Here is a 16,658-nt window from a genome sequence, read left to right on the forward strand (position 1 = left end):
CCGCAACTCACCACTTTCCCCCGCCGGCAGCCGAATCTTTAGAGACAAGCGGGCAGGTACTCGAATAAGGCACTACTCGCTTTCTCTTTTTGCTGTTATACAACGGTACCATCTGCTGGCTAAAGCCAGTGTGTGTGCGCCAGAGAGGCTCCGACAGCGGAGTGGCTGGCAATAGACGGCAAGAATACCCTGTTGGATGTCTTCTGACATTGGAGCTGTACAAGCTTCAATCAGAATGTAGGAAGATGTCAGACAGTGGATTGGAAAGGGTTAAATGTTACACACTAACTTTTAACCCCTTTGCATACTGTGTTGTATATTTACGCCACAGGCTGACGTACAGGAGCTCTGCTTGTGCCATCAGCAACAGGTGTAAGCTGTATAATATAGATGGCACCCTGCTGAAACAACTGGTTAACCCTTTCGGGACCGTAAATGATTCAGGGCCTTAATAAAAGGTGTTAAAAATATTAAGTCTAAAGTACCGCTGTCCCATGTTCTGCTAGACTTTATTCAGGTGGCCAAAGAGATGTTAAAGCTGCAGTTAGAAGACAGAGATTTTGGGCAGTACATCATGATGGAAGAATCTGAAGACTCTCCTTCTATAGTCAGCATCACTAGTCAGGTAAGACATCCTTATTCTTGTTTTCTAGAATCGTTTATGGGTTCTCTAGGATGGTAACATGAAATACGGGTCTGCAGATTCTATCTCTAGCGAATCTACTTTGTTAATTGTCCTTTTGACGAAGAATTCTCCCTCTAATTGACCTGAACTGCCCTCTTGGAAACTCTGCTATCCTAGTACTGTTCAATCTTACTCTTTCTTTTGCTAGGCACGTCTCCATTATTAGTAATCTTCTGATACCTTTAGTATGTCTCCTACACTAATGTATCTGGACTTCCCTCAAAGGCAAGCTCTCCACTTCGACAAGCAAAATGTAAATGACAGCAGTACTCACTCAGTCTAACTGACAAGTCATGCTCTAAGCTCTATATAATGCACTCCTACAAGTCAGATCACCAGCTCTGAACTCTCCACTCAATGGAGGTCCTGAATGGGGCACCGCATCTTTATCTCAAAATTTTGTAATAGACTATTTTCTAAACCATACAATGCATTTAGCTCTTATTTGCCTTTCTACTGCGGCCATTAACTACTTTAGTGGTGTGCCCGGAAAATCTCTGGGGGTTGCTGCACTGACCATGCAGTTAAACCCCGGAAGATTTCCATGGACAGTTCTAGTGCTGAAATGTGCAAAGCACTAAGCTGTCATCTGAAATCTTCTGGGGTGTTTACTGCATACTCAGCTCAGCAAGCCCCAGAGATTTGGTAATAATGACATGGTAATAATAAACCTGCCACTGAAGGGGTTAAGGGGCCTTATTCTGCTGCATGTGCCTTTTCATGGTTCTGCTCAGAAGCCTAGCACAATTCTCTCATGCCAGGATGAGCAAGCGCTCAGCTGTCTGTTGACAGCCCAGCCCCTACTCTAACTGTGGGGACTGGAGAAACCGCCAATCCCCGCTGTTTAACCCTTTACATGCCACTGTCAATGCAACAGCGGCATGTAAAAGGCTGACAAAGGAAGGGGCGCTCCCTTTGTCACTCATCGGAACCCTACAATGTAATCACAGGGTCCTACTTGATTGCTATGAAGACTTGAAGTTGGTCTCTGGATTTGCCATCTACGGTGGCCATTGAGGCTCAGCCTTTGAATGAACCTACTAGGATGATATAATACACCACAATTTGTATTTTAGGTCCAGTCCTGCAATCTCTCTGAGAAGGATGATTTACACGGCCAGATAAAAACTCTGAAGGTGAGTGGTAAATAGCCAAAAATGATGGGATTGTGCAGTAATACACTAAATGCTTGCCACCTGGTTAGACCACTTCTTGTGCCGAGATGCCTAGCAGCTAACTAAACGTATGTTGAGTATGAGGCCAGCTTCACACGGGCGTAAGTGTATTTGCGCACACATGAGCGTAGCGTTTTTACTGAACAAACTATCCATTTCACTGTACTTTTTGCACCTGGAAGGCATGTTCATATGTGTGCGGCAAACAAAGCCGCACCGATAGAACTTAAAGGGGTTGTCCCGCGAAAGCAAGTGGGGTTATGCACTTCTGTATGGCCATATTAATGCACTTTGTAATATACATCGTGCATTAAATATTGGCCATACAGAAGTTATACACTTACCCCCTCCGGTGCTGGCGTCCCCGTCTCCATGGCGCCGACCAAAGCTGCCTTCTCCCTGGATTAGACGCGCTTGCGCTTTCTGTCCGGCTCCAGCGTGCTGGCGTCGCACAGGGCTTCTGCGCATGCAGAAGCCCTGTGCGTGACTCTTCAAACCACTGGTCATTCATTACTGGCTTTATCGGTCATCCTACCAGAAAAGACAACCTCAGCAGCCTCTGCTGCTGTTCTTATGGAGGGTTGAAGGAAATGTTATAATCAAAAGGGTAATTAGCGCTACTAAACACGAATATCTGCCAGTCTCATGGAGATGTAGTGCGCATGCGTGACTGCCGCTCCCTTCATATGGGAAGCCTTGAGACCCTCATTCTCTTGACGGTTGAGGATCCCAGTGGTCGTATCCCCAGCGATCAGACTCTAATCACTATCTGTGGATAGGTGACAACTTGTTTGGTGGAACAATCCACTTTTTTTACCAAACCACAAGAATGCAACCTAAACTGTTCTCTCTCTTTGTAGGAGCAGCTCTTGGAATCTGAGAAGCGCAACACTCGGCTCTCTGCAGAGCTTTGTAATGTACAGAAGGTAAGTAGTCAGATATTACATGACTGCGCACTACTTCCCCCAAATTCATAAAATATAATCACCAGTAAAGAGAAGTCATTGAGGTTTCCTCCCCTTTACAAAAAATATCTTTTCAGTTTTTTTTCCAGCCTAGCACTTCTTGGGTAAGCCATCTCACGATCAATATGGTCAACCATTGCAGAATTCGGATTGTCACCTAATGTCCCCCAAACCCTGAGAGGTGACCAGGGCCTTGTATACTGCAGCATAGACAGGATGCCCCAAGTCGTGTGTGCAGAGGGTTCCTGGTGTTTTGGGCAGCCTCTTATTTTTTGTTCTTACTTACAATTTATACTTTAATCTCTACCAAACACGGAGCGGTTAACTGCCCGGAGGGAGCCATAGTGATAACGGGTAGCTGCCATTCAGGAGCCTCAATACGGAACGGCAGAATGATATTCCACAGCAATTTCTTTTATAAATATGACCCACCCAACATTCAGGCCATACTTGTAAAGCCAGTGATGACCTCGGGACAATCCTGTGGTCTAACCTGAGTGCCCAGAGCTATTGATGTAAGACGCTCCTGAATAATGCCCGTCCCAGGACAGCAGCCACACTACATACACACACACACATATATATATTATATATATATTCATTCATGGCTATTATACAGGGTGAGACAGAAGTCTGGACACACCTGTTTAACTAGTGTAATAATGAAAATTGACTTGCAATGTGTGAAAGTACCAATTAGGAGGGAGATTGCATTTTGTAGGTGGAGGAGATGTTTTCAGCTGCCACTTTGAACTCTGCCACATTGAATTCAAGTTTTTCCAATGGGAAGGGGGGAATGTGGTATATCACTCTTGGCTAGAATTTACTCAGAAACACATTGGAAATGTCAGTTTGCCCTAGCTTTACTAACAATATACGTTTTGACTAATTAGTCATTTATATTCACCATCATGGTTGCTGGGCAGCGGTTAACAGTTCTTCAGGTGCCCATACACACTGCAGCCGATCTGCATTAATGTTACAGCGTCCGGACTTGCAATGTTTATTAGTGGTGGATTTGTAACTAGTTAAAAAACGAATAAAATATAAGTGCCGCTAAATGGTGCGAATAAAAACTAAAACTTATCCTGCAAAGAAGTCATCATATGGCTATGCAACAGGAAAATAAAGACGTTATGGTTCAAAATGCGGAAATGAAAAGACTGCAAGAAAAACCTTTGTCTTCAAGGCCCAAAAAAGGTTGACCCTTAAAAGGGTTATCCGAGTCGTAGCTTCTCTGTAAAGCTATGCACTAACATAATAAATAGAACAGTGTAATAAATAGGCATACACTCCCCTCCCCCTGCTCTGTCCCACACCACCCACCAGTCCTCACTCCTTTGCTTGTTTACAGGCTGCAGTCCCGCCCGATTTACGGGACGTCACAGCGCTGCAGCCACTGACTGAGCTTAGTGATCCAGCGCTGAGCAGCACCTGTGATGTCACCAGGGCAGCCTGTAAAGTGACATCAGAGGGGAGACTCTTGGTGGCGGCGCGGGACACAGCAGGAGCGGGGAGAGGTGAGTATACGCCAGTTTGTTATGTTAGTGCTTGGGGAATGGGGGTTTACAGAGCTACAAGTTAAACAACCCCTTTAAACAGGTAAACATGCTTTACCCTGACTCCATAGAATTCAGGGTGCAGTCATACTGCTTGAGGTGACTTGTTAATAGCAAATGTTTGTTACTTTTCATTGATATGTTGAATTGGGCTTTCTATTTAGGAAGCCAAGGCTGCCATTGACGAGGCAAGAGCGCTTCGGAATAGAATTCATGTAGCAGAAGTGGCACAGAAACAGGCCCGCGGCATGGAGGTGGACTATGAGGAAGTTATCCGTCTCCTGGAGGCAGAAATCATGGAGCTCAAAGCCCAATTATGTGATCATTCCGGTCAGACTAGTGTAAGCTATCAGCTACCCCGTCCTGCTTCCATGGATTCCTTGCATGATCATAGTAGTTGTGCTCCTGGAATTGACAGCTGCCGACATGTGGCAACGGGATTGGAGAAATTTAACCCTTAAAATACTGCAGTCAGGGGGCTACATTTGTTGTTTCACCACACATGAATGGTCTCGGGACTTGATAGCGAGAAATCATCCATTCATACGATTTTCTGCAGCGCTACCTACATTTCCTTTTTTTTTCACGCAGCTAATGCCTGCGTGATTTTATAGCCCGTGTGAAGGAGGCCTTAGGGTTCTTGTGATTACGTAAATTTTCATGGCAAGGAACGACTTGCAGTTCATTTCAGTTCATTCTTCATAACAATCTAGAATTAATGCAAATGGCCATTATAACAACTGAAGCAGCAAACTTTGTGAAAACTAAAATTTGTGCCCGTCTCAAAACTTTTAGCCACAACTGTACATTTCCACAGTAAGGGCTTCTGTCCACAAGCGATAGTTCATTGCGTTATCCGCGACGATAATCCGGTCGCGGGTAACGCAGTGGGCGCTTTCAATAGTGCAGCCCCACTGTCTATGGAAAGCGCTTTCTGCGCTTGCAGGATTCAAATTTTGGCATGTCACGATTCTCCACGGTGAACCTGACAGCTCTCCCCCCTGCTCCACCGTGGCAGAATATCTCTAGCGGTATTCCGTCACGGTCATGGACAGGGGGCCTAAGACATTACAGCAAAACATGCAGTGGCAAGTATATAAATGGGTAAAATTAGACTCCACAAGAGATCTTACCATAAAATCTAATTGTCCACTACTGCGTAATGCTAAATGAAGGCATGTTTAGTTTATACTAATTCATCCAGAAGACGCGCAGCTGCATAAATCTGTATATAGGAGGTAAGCCGAGAACCTACATCTACTAACATGGAGCTGAAATGATCATTTAACTGTGTTGTGTAATATCTTGATGCATCGTGTTAAATACCGATCTCACGCTTCTTCCCGTGCATAGGACTGCGCACAGGATTTGAAGCGTCGAATCACAGTGCTTGACTGTCAACTACGAAAGTCAGAGACCGCACGAAAGGCATTTGAGATGTCTACATTAAAACTGCTGCAGTTTGTAGAGGTAAGTGATTTTCATACAGCTCAGGTATTTGGAGACAAAGTGTGGGCACATACATATATATATTTTTAAAAAGTTGCTTCTGGGATTGTATGCGGTAGCAGGGAGCTGTTACAGTAGCTGTAAGTATGAGCCTGCTCCTAAAGTGCACATTGGGGAGAGTTATCATGGCTAATGTAAGCAAAAACTGGAGGGATTACCAATGGCAATCGGCTTTTCTCAGGCCCTGATAAGAGAGCGTTGGAATTGCTGCCAATTTGTAACCTCTATGCAGATTACTATACTTTAACATCTTAATGCTCTATGACATACAGTTACATCATGGAGGATCAGGGTTTGTATGGAGGGGGGATCGGGAGCTGATTACAGCCGACACCTACCCGCAACAGCTGCGATCAGCACTCACACTGATTGTGGCTGCTAACCATTTAAAGGTGGCTGTCAACTCTTGCCAGCGGCATTTAAATGCCCCGATTGGAGTTCGGGGGTCTAGAACGGCCGCCATGATAAAATCATGGGGTACCGTTCTGTTGCCATGGCAGCAAGTGGCCTTCTGAAAGCCCCCAGGCCTTCCATTGCAGATTGCCTATCAAGCCATGCCTGTAGAGTGCCTTGATTGCCTGTCAGATCACAGGCAATACAATATAATGTAAAACTGTAGTATTAAATCAACTACAGGAGCATTCAAACCATCACAAGCTTTTGTTCCCTATGGGGGCTACAAAAAAATAGTTTAAAGAAGTTTTAAAAAACTTTTCTCAGATTTCAAATTGATTTAAAAAAATTTAAAAAAAAACTATTTAGTATCACTGCATTCATAAAAGTCCAATCTATCGGAGTAACGCATTATTTACCCCGCATGGTGAATGTTGTCAGAAAAAATCACAATGCCAGAATTGTTCTTTTCTTGGTCATCCCATCTTCAAGAAATAAGCCATCAAAACGTCATGTACTCCAAAATGGGACCAATAGGAATTGCAGGACCTCCCGTAAAAAATGAGCCCTCACACAACTAAATCGATGGAAAAATTAAAAAGTTATGGCGGCCAAAAATAATTCAATTTTTTCCAAAGATATTTTATTTTTTAAAAGTAGTTCTGCTCAGAAGTGTAGCCATTAGAGATGAGCGAGCGTACTTGCTAAGGCAAACTGACTTATTCGACTAACTGCCCGCTCGTCTCAAAAGATTCGGGTGCCATCGGGGGGCGGGTAGCAGCGGGGGAGAGCAGGGAGGAACGGGGGGGGAGATCACTCTCTCACTCTCTCCCCCCTGCTCACTCCCGCAACTCACCGCTCTGCCCCGCCGGCACCCAAATCTTTACAGACAAGCGGGCAGCTACTCGCATAAGGCACTACTCGCTCGAGTAGTTTGCCTTAGCGAGTACGCTCGCTCATCTCTAGTAGCCATATTGGCTGTCTCCTTGCAGTTGGCTTCTTGTAGATCGTCAATCTGTTACTGTTGAACGGGCTAAGATATAACAACTGGATGTCTGTTTCTTAGACGCTGGTTCAAAATTCTGTGCAAACTCTCATAGGAAGAAATGCAGAGGTTTCTGTATTTTTGCTGCTGTTTCTGTAGACCGCGCCTAAGTGTCTTCCCATACCGGATGCCTAATGTTGTTTAACGACAAAGCAGCCAGAACGCTGATTGGTGAATACATGCACGTCATCTGGTGTATAGTGGCTGCAGCTGATTACTTACTTGTTCTAAATACATACATATTCTTCCCCGCAGAATAGCCACGAGGTGCTGGTGGATAATTCAGGCTCTACATTAAGTCTCTGGTAAGAATTCATGGCACAAAATGAAAATTAAAAAAATACTTCATTCAAAGGAGAAAATTGAAAGATGCTCTTATTTATACGCCAATATCACCTCACAGGCCACCCATTACTCACAGTCACGATACTCACCCAGCCCAGGAGCTGTGTGATAATCATCAGTAACTAGCAAGAGAAACCAAGTAACCTTGTAGATAAGATTCCTTTTAATGGCTAACAAAAATACATGATGTTATAGCAAGCTTTCCAACTGATCCTGTGCAGTAAATGTCCTGTTGGAGCCTTGATGTTGGAGAAACGGAACAAAAACTGAAAGCGAGGATGAGGTCTCATCGCCACACAATTAGAGAGGGAAAGACAGAATGACCTGTGGCCGAGCATTGTTTTAGTCATGGACATAACATAGAACACATGAAAGTCACCATATTAAAAGGCAATTTCAAGTCACAAAGCTATAGAAGAATTTGGGAGTGCAAATTTATAACAACTTTTGACATTTTCAACAAAGGCCTAAATTCTTCAAGAGGGTTCATGCATGACTGGGAAGTATGAGATATATATAGCAGAGATAACACTCTGACCTGGTGACCCCCTAACACTAATTCAGGGACTATAAAACCTTCACATCTTTATCAGTGGATTTTTTAAGTATGTCTTTATTTCTCTACTGATCCTGTTGTGGTATTCTTTTAAGTGCAAATTAATCACATCTGTGCCTTGTCATAAGTGTGTATGTATGTGTGTATATATATATATATATATATATATATATATATATATATATATATACATACATGCCTCTTCAGATCTATTTCATTATGCCTGAAGAAGAACCGTGAGAGGTTGGAAAGCTTGCTATAACATCATGTATTTTTGTTAGCCATTAAAAGGTATCGTATCTACAAGATTACTTGGTTTCTGTTGTTGGCAACAATCAGGTTTTGCTCTACTGGCTAACACAGTACCAAACTTTTTTCATTAGCAACTGTGACAGGTGTTCCCCTCTAGGCAGTTTCTGTGGTAGGTCCCATGTGACAGACTGTGAAACTGACTAATTTCAGACAGCATAACCCCAAGTAGATCTGAGCTGGTCAGAATTGAGGTCACATGACCATCTGAGGAAAAAGGCTAGGAGTTTCAGCCAGAAACAAATACCTAATCAAGGTAACACTAGCCAACGAGTATATAGCAGGGATAGCTACATCATGAAAAATTTTTTGTAAAAATCACCAGCGCTGCAACTTTTTGCCGGCCGCAGCGTGGGGATAAATCGCGTGAATGAGAGGCAGCCGTGACCAAGTCACTGCTGCATCTGCTGTTTAAGTGCCCATTCATACTACCATCGGGCAGGGGAAGAGAGTTTAGCAGAGCCTAGCAGAGCTAAACTCTCCGCCCCTTAATGCTCACGGTAATGGGAGGGGGCGGGAGCTAGTGTGCTAAACTCCCGTCCCCTCCCTGTCCCTTGCCGGCTGCTTGCAATGGGAGTGGCGAAAGCTAGTGTGCTAATCTCCCACCCCGTCCCTTTGCAGGCAGCTGACAAGGGTAGAGAGGGGCAGGGAATTCAGCAGAGCCACTGCTAAACTCCCTCCCACCTCCCTTTTCCGGCAGCTCTCATAGGCTCCCATAGGAGTCTATGGGACTTGCTGGTGTATTCTGGCCGTAAGATATGTCCAGAAGTATCTATTCCGGTCGGTGTAAAATTGGCCGGGCGGAATGCGCACCGTAAGGGCTATCTTTTCCAGTCGGCCGTTTTTACGCATCGGAATATCGGCCATCTGAATGGATGCATTGGAATCCAGTGCATCAGATGGTCGCGATTTTCGCGATAAGACGTTCGTGTGAAGGCAGCCTGACTCTGCAAGAATAGGACTACTTTCTGTGGGGCCCTTATCCCAACCCTCTAATCCTTTGTGACGCATTTATTAGGATCATTTCACCGTACAACCTGTTTTCTACATTGCTTTCTCTTTTCTGATTCATTTGCAGTGATCACGCTTCAACGTTGTCGTCTCAAATGAAAACCCTGGGCAAGAATAGACTAGGCGTCATGGCGACCTTAGCAGCAGAAGCCAAGGAAATCTCCGTATTTGTCCGTTCACTGATAGAAGCAGATTGTGAGTTCCCCATTATTTAACTCTATACAGTAAAGTCCCTGGGTTACACTTGTTGGAGTTTTGCAAGACTTTCAAGACTCTGTTCTCACTTGGATCAGTTCGTTAGGGTCAGGTATATGTTGCTGTTTTATGGCCTGCACCAAGCGTTGATTGGTTCTCATGGGAAAACAAGACCATTTCTCCGGTTATAGGAAGGAAGTGGGGGGGGGGGGGGAGCAGACAAGAAGGTGAGAAGGTGGAATGCGGTGGTGGAAGTCTAAACACTTGGATAGGTGCGTATCTTGTGGCTCTGACCCAAAGCCTTCAGTGGTGTTAACCCTTTGATTGCTGGAGAGCAGTGTGGGTATGTGTATGCGGGGCCCTTGGTATTTTTCAGGGGTTGGGGCAGTGAGAATTCTGAGGTGTATGGGCTGTGTTGGGCTGTGATTTATGCTCTTTTTATAACGTAAGTGCAAGATGAGTGAGAACAACCCCTGGCGGGTGCACCTAGGTCACGTATTGTGAGTGTGTACGTGACACATCTGATCGGGCAATATTTTTCCACTGCTCAGTAATTAAAGGGAAGCTGCCATGACCTTCAAAAACCCATAAACTACAATATGGGGCTCAAAGGTCAGATAATGCGGAATCCAGGGAGCAGTGTTTGATACTCACCGGGCACCCTGTCCCAGCGCTGTGTCCCGCGAAGTTGCCACACGCGCACAGCGTAACTCTTGTTAGCTGGCTGTGTACGCACGCTCTTCCACTCATCTCTATGGGAGAGGAAACACAGAGCTGGCTGAAAGAGTCGTTTATGGGGCTCCAAGGTCAGGACGGGTTCCCTTTAAATGTTGGCACGAGTTAGAAGCGCGGACTGAATTAGCCCACCATACATCCAGTATGTACATTACTACTTATGTTATACAACACCAATGCACTGCACCCCACAGCCCTGATATCATATATAGGAGCATCCGAGTGTACACTGCATTTAGTATAATGTAAGATATTGCACAGCCGGCTCCCACAGTGGATGGCGCAGGCTCAGATGCATCCATATGTGCCGTAAATATACATCTCGCCTCAACCCCCTCAATCTATATATACATGAAGGGGTTAAACAAGTTTGAAAAATAAGGCTTATTGACTCTATTATTTTCGGCACCTGAAGCCAACTCTTATTACTGCTTTACACTCACAGTTTAAAAAACATTACCCATCATCCTCTGCTGCATCGTTCTAGATGTTCTGATTGCTAACTATGGCTTATTAACATTGGCAGTCCTATTAGCAGTAAAATAGGACAAGACAGACTTTGGAGCCGCCATCATCCTGGGAGCGTTCCTGATCAATGTGTATAAGTCTCGCTTTCTTTCCGCAGGTCTCCCTTATGGATGGGAAGAAGCTTACACAGCAGATGGTATCAAGTACTTCATCAAGTAAGTCATTGTGTTGAGCTGTGTAAGCAGTTCGAGTCACATCTGGCTGGGAATAGGTAGGAATAAAGAGCGCACGTTACAAACATACGCCGAGGACGACACATTTGGCACGTAGGGAGTCATAGAGGCTGAGCGGCTTTACTGCCAGAATGTTCCGGAGCACATAAATGTGGTATACGGTCGTTCTGTGACCTCCACAGAGTAAAAGTTTTAGAACTGAGCAAAACTTCCTCTGAACAGGCAGAAATCTATCACACGTGAAGAGATATTCCCACCTTGGGCAGATACAACATATCCACAGGATGTGCCTAAATGTCTGACAGATGCAGGCCCCACCTCTGGCTATAATAAGGGGTCCCTTGTCTCTATCCTTTGTCACATTGTGCACATTCAATAGGTGGTTGTGTTTTACGGAAATAGCTGAGTACCTCGTGTTACGCTGTTCCTGTAACTCCCATAGAAGTCAATGGAAACTATGTACCACAGCAAGCTATGTTGTTTTGGAATCTCGCAACTTATGGAAACAATGTAGCTTGTTCAGATTTTTTAGATTACAGTGATTTGCTTTCTGGTTCTGTTTTGTGGTTTTTTGCCACCTTTATGGTAATTTCGCACACAGATTTTTTTTGCAGTTTTTCATGCTGTTTTTGAGCAAAAGCCATAAGTGGATCCAGCAGGAAGCAGAAGTAGAAGTCTTTCCTTTATATTTCCCATATCGTTTGAATCCACTTCTGGCTTTGGCTCATTGAGACCCATTAAAGGGGTTGTCCTGAGAAAGCAAGCAGTGTTAAGCACTTCTGTATGGCCATATTAATGCACTTTGTAATATACATCGTGCATTAAATATGAGCCATACAGAAGTTATATACTTACCCCCCCGGTGTTGGCGTCCCCGTCTCCATGGCACCGACCGAAGCCTTCTTCTCCTTGCGCAGAAGACCTGTGCGGCACGAGCACGCCGGAGCGGCCCCATTCAACAGAGGGGGAGAAGGGAGGGAGGAGAAGGCTTCGGTTGGCGCCATGGAGACGGGGACGCCAACACCGGAGGGGGTAAGTGTATAACTTCTGTATGGCCAATATTTAATGCACAATGTACATTACAAAGTGCATTAATATGGCCATACAGAAGTGCTGAACCCCACTTGCTTTCGCGGGACAACCCCTTTAAGAGTTTCAACCGTTTGATGTCATTTTCCATAATGAAATGAATTTCTTCTTGCCTTGCAGTCACGTCACAGAAGCCACATCATGGACTCACCCCATATACGGTGCATTGAGCCACGACGGTCCAGAGGACGATCCTGACGATATCCCTAGGGAATTACTGGAATTAACAAACTGTTGAAATATTCCTTTATGACCTTTTACTATGTGGTTAATGGACTACTTGCTTTCCAGATACTAGGGGCCATATGCAGTAGGCATTTGTCTAGTGTTACTTGTAGTATGGGGCTACTGCAGCTATTGCACTGCTGGAATGGGTCACAGTTGTATATATTATTGACTACAAGTTTTTCACTTTTTTAGCAGTAACTTTTAACATTACATGGGAATTTAGTGCATTATTGGGGGTTTGTTATATGAAAGCTACATTTTCTGGTCTATTTGGCATCATTTGTCTTTTAATAAATGGGTTAAAATTAAATGTTAAAGTGTTAATATATGCTAAATGAATATATACTACTGTGCAAAAGTTTAAGGCTGCTGTGGAAAAAATGCTGGAAAGTAAGAATTCTTTCAAAAATAGATGTGTTAATAGTTTTTTTTTATCAATTAATGAACTGCACAACAGCATCAGTTCTTCCAGGTACACTTGTACAAAGTCAGGGATTTTGTAGGATTACAGTTAAGTGTGTGATTAACCAATCATACCAAGCAGGTGATAATGACCATCATTTTCACATGTAAGTTGAAACACAGACATTAACTGAAACAGAAATGACTATGTAGGAGGCTTAAAACTGGGTGAGGAACAGCCAAACTCTGCTACACGTGAGGTTGTGGAAGACAGTGTCATGTCACAGGTCATGCACCATGGCAAGACTGAGCACAGCAAGAAGACACAAGGTAGGTATACAGCATCAGTAAAGTCTCTCCCATGTAAGGATTTCAAAGTAGACTGGAGTTTCAAGATGTGCTGTTCAAGGTCTGTTGAAGAAGCACAAAGATACAGGAAAAGCTGAGGACCGTACATGCAGTGGTCAGCCAAGGAAACTTAGTGCAGCAGGTGAAAGACACATCATGCTTACTTGCCTTCGAAATTGGAAGATGTCCAGCTCAAATTTTCTCAGAACTGGCAGAAAGCAGTGAGACCTAGGTACACCCATCTACTGTTTGAAGAAGTCTGGCCAGAAGTTATCTTCATGGAAGAATTGTAGCCAAAAGCCATTGCTCTTACAAGGCCAAGCTACTCAACCATATACAAACATGTGTGCAGACAAATGGCAGCAGGGGCTGAGAAGTCAAAATGTGAAATATTTGGCTGTAACAAAGGAAGGGCAAGCTGAAAATTCAGAGGTTTGTTTGTTCAAGGGTTGAAGAGAGTGGTACAATGAGTGTCTGCAGACAGCAGTAAAGCATGGTGGAGAGCGGTACAATGATGAGTGTCTGCAGGCAGCAGTGAAGCATGGTGGAGAGCGGTACAATAATAAGTGTCTGCAGACAGCAGTGAAGCATGGTGGAGAGCGGTACAATAATGAGTGTCTGCAGACAGCAGTGAAGCATGGTGGAGAGCGGTACAATAATGATTGTGTGCAGGCAGCAGTGAAGCATGGTGGAGAGCGGTACAATAATGAGTGTCTGCAGGCAGCAGTGAAGCATGGTGGAGAGCGGTACAATAATGATTGTGTGCAGGCAGCAGTGAAGCATGGTGGAGAGCGGTACAATAATGATTGTCTGTAGGCAGCAGTGAAGCATGGTGGAGTAGTGGTACAATAATGAGTGTCTGCAGGCAGCTGTGAAGCATGGTGGAGAGTGGTACAATAATGATTGTAGGCAGCAGTGAAGCATGGTGGAGAGCGGTACAATAATAAGTGTCTGCAGACAGCAGTGAAGCATGGTGGAGAGCGGTACAATAATGAGTGTCTGCAGGCAGCAGTGAAGCATGGTGGAGAGCGGTACAATAATGAGTGTCTGCAGGCAGCAGTGAAGCATGGTGGAGAGCGGTAAAAAATGAGTGTCTGCAGGCAGCAGTGAAGCATGGTGGAGAGCGGTACAATAATGAGTGTCTGCAGACAGCAGTGAAGAATGGTGGAGGCTACTTGTAAGTTTGAGGCTGCATTTCATCAAATGGATTTGGTCAGGATTAATGGTGTCCTCACTGCTGAGAAATACAGGCAGATATTGATCCATCACGTAATACCCTCAGGGAGGCGTCTGATTGGCTCCAAATATATTCTGCAGCAGGACAATGACCGCAATCATACAGACAATGTCATTAAGAACTATCTTCAGCATAGGGAAGAACAATAAGTCCTGGAAGTGATGATAAAAACGGTGTGCAAGTGTACCTAAAAGAACTGCTGCTGTTTTGAAGGTAAAGGGCGGTCACACCAAACATGGATTTGATTTAGATTTCTCTTTTGTTCTTTTGCTTTGCATTTTCTTAATTGACAAAAATAAATTATTAACACTTCTATTACTGAAAGCATTCTTACTTTGCAGCATTTTTCCCGACCTGCCTAAAACTATTGCACAGTACTGTAGATACGGTCTTTTTTAATGAATCACTGCCTTCATATAGACTGAAGTACAGGCATGGTGAAAATCCTGTATACTGTATACACTGCCTGGTCTGTTTTCCTGTCTATATAATGTACCAGTGAGTGTTCATCGTACCATATTTACATTGACCAAAGTGTAATGTAGCCTTAGGTAATATGCATTATTATTTATACATTTTGTGCACATATACAGTTCTGTTCTAAAGCCTTCCCTTGGGCAGTCACTAGCAGCGATCATAGACATTTAGGGACTCGAACCTCTGTTTTTTTGTAAAACCATCGAGAGTATCTGCACACAAGTTTGGCTTTACTCATTAGTTAAGGCTCATTTACACTCAACGATTATTATATAAAATTTGTTCTATGTCTTTTGAGCGATAATCGTTGCATGCAAATGCTACCATCGTTAGCTTTTTGTCCGAACGATGATTTTTAGTTCAGCATAAAAACTATTGTTCGGCTGTCCAGCTGATAGCAGGGACAGCACGCTGTGATTCTCCATGGGAGTGCTGATAACATTGTTTTCAGCTGCTGTCCTGCAGGAGAACAATGGAGCTGCATGCAGATAACAGCCCACCCGCTGTTTTCTGCACACAGCGAAGGGAGCTTCATGTAAATGCAATTGAAGCTAATAAGCTACTAATGGGCATTAGTGCCCATTAGTAGATATTCAAAATGATCGCTGGAACTGTCACTTAGACTGTCTTTTGAGTGATCATCTTTGCATGTAAATGGAGCTTAATTGTTGCAGGTTTCCTTTGACACAATCTAAACAATAATTCCAATCAATGCTATTATACATTATATCAGACATCTCCTGTGCCTGAGCCATGACTGCAGGGTAATAGTATATGCTACTGGAATGACCCACTTACTGTGACATATTACATCTAGGAACAACAAGGGGTTAGAATATCCACTACATCATAACCCCTCAAGCTAGCATAGCAGTACTGCGACATTAACCCAATAAATGGTGCTTGGTCCTGGGTATTAATCCCTCGCCATAGTTAAAAGACAACACAGGGTTAAAGCTCTTGCAATCTAGCAGGAGCAGGTTGGATATCTCCAGATATCAGTCACAGCCGGGGACCCAGAGGAGAAGGCAGAAACGGTTTTAAACCACTGCTGCCTTCTCTTTTGTATGTCATATAGTGTTCACTGAGCGCTATGCAGTGAATAAAGACAGTGGAAATGACTCTTCCACTATTCGACCCGAGCTGCAGGGTCTTAGTAGACCCTGATCAGCTCTGCAAGTGACTCTTGTAACTACAGGGGGATGTTTTTTTTCCTGTAACTGGGGCTCCTATGGATGCCTTAGCTACAGTGGAAAAGTGGAAAATAGGAAACAAAAGATAATGTGAATGACCCCCAGAGGTCTTATATATGACGTCATGGGGGTCATAGATAGTAAAAAAGATAGTAAAAAAAGGAGGAAGCAGAAAGTGCTGACTATAGTGCAGCAGCCCTGGTTGGTATTGCAGGTGCAGTTCTCATTGAATTTAACGGGAATTGTGCTGTAATATCAACCCTGGCTGTTGCCCTATCATCAGAGCTTTCTGCCTCCTCCACTGACCATAGCAACACTAGCTCCGGGAATCAGCTGATCAGCAGGGATTCAAGTGGCAGGTCCCCAACGATCATCTATTGATAACCTGTCAGTCATCAATAGAAAAAGTTAACAAAGTCCCGGAATACCCCTTTAATGCTGTACTATGTATGGTCAGGTCTGGAGATCAAGTGTATAAGCTATTGGGGAAGAGGTTCATCT

The 16,658-nt window shown here is 44.1% G+C and overlaps 1 protein-coding gene across 1 annotated transcript in view; it reads left to right on the forward strand.

Moving 5' to 3' along the window:
• STXBP4 (syntaxin binding protein 4) overlaps nucleotides 1-12,863 on the forward strand; it is a 34,066-nt gene extending 21,203 nt beyond the window's left edge. Inside the window, exons 9-17 of the mRNA XM_066588019.1 lie at nucleotides 507-625; nucleotides 1,762-1,821; nucleotides 2,721-2,786; nucleotides 4,549-4,725; nucleotides 5,738-5,854; nucleotides 7,587-7,636; nucleotides 9,620-9,747; nucleotides 11,108-11,165; nucleotides 12,393-12,863. Of these exons, the coding sequence (XP_066444116.1) occupies nucleotides 507-625; nucleotides 1,762-1,821; nucleotides 2,721-2,786; nucleotides 4,549-4,725; nucleotides 5,738-5,854; nucleotides 7,587-7,636; nucleotides 9,620-9,747; nucleotides 11,108-11,165; nucleotides 12,393-12,510 (893 nt within the window). The 3' untranslated portion in view covers nucleotides 12,511-12,863. The remainder of the gene's footprint in view (nucleotides 1-506; nucleotides 626-1,761; nucleotides 1,822-2,720; nucleotides 2,787-4,548; nucleotides 4,726-5,737; nucleotides 5,855-7,586; nucleotides 7,637-9,619; nucleotides 9,748-11,107; nucleotides 11,166-12,392) is intronic.
• The last annotated feature ends 3,795 nt before the right edge of the window (nucleotides 12,864-16,658 follow it).

Source organism: Eleutherodactylus coqui, chromosome 13, assembly GCF_035609145.1.
Source record: "Eleutherodactylus coqui strain aEleCoq1 chromosome 13, aEleCoq1.hap1, whole genome shotgun sequence".
NCBI lineage: Eukaryota > Metazoa > Chordata > Amphibia > Anura > Eleutherodactylidae > Eleutherodactylus > Eleutherodactylus coqui.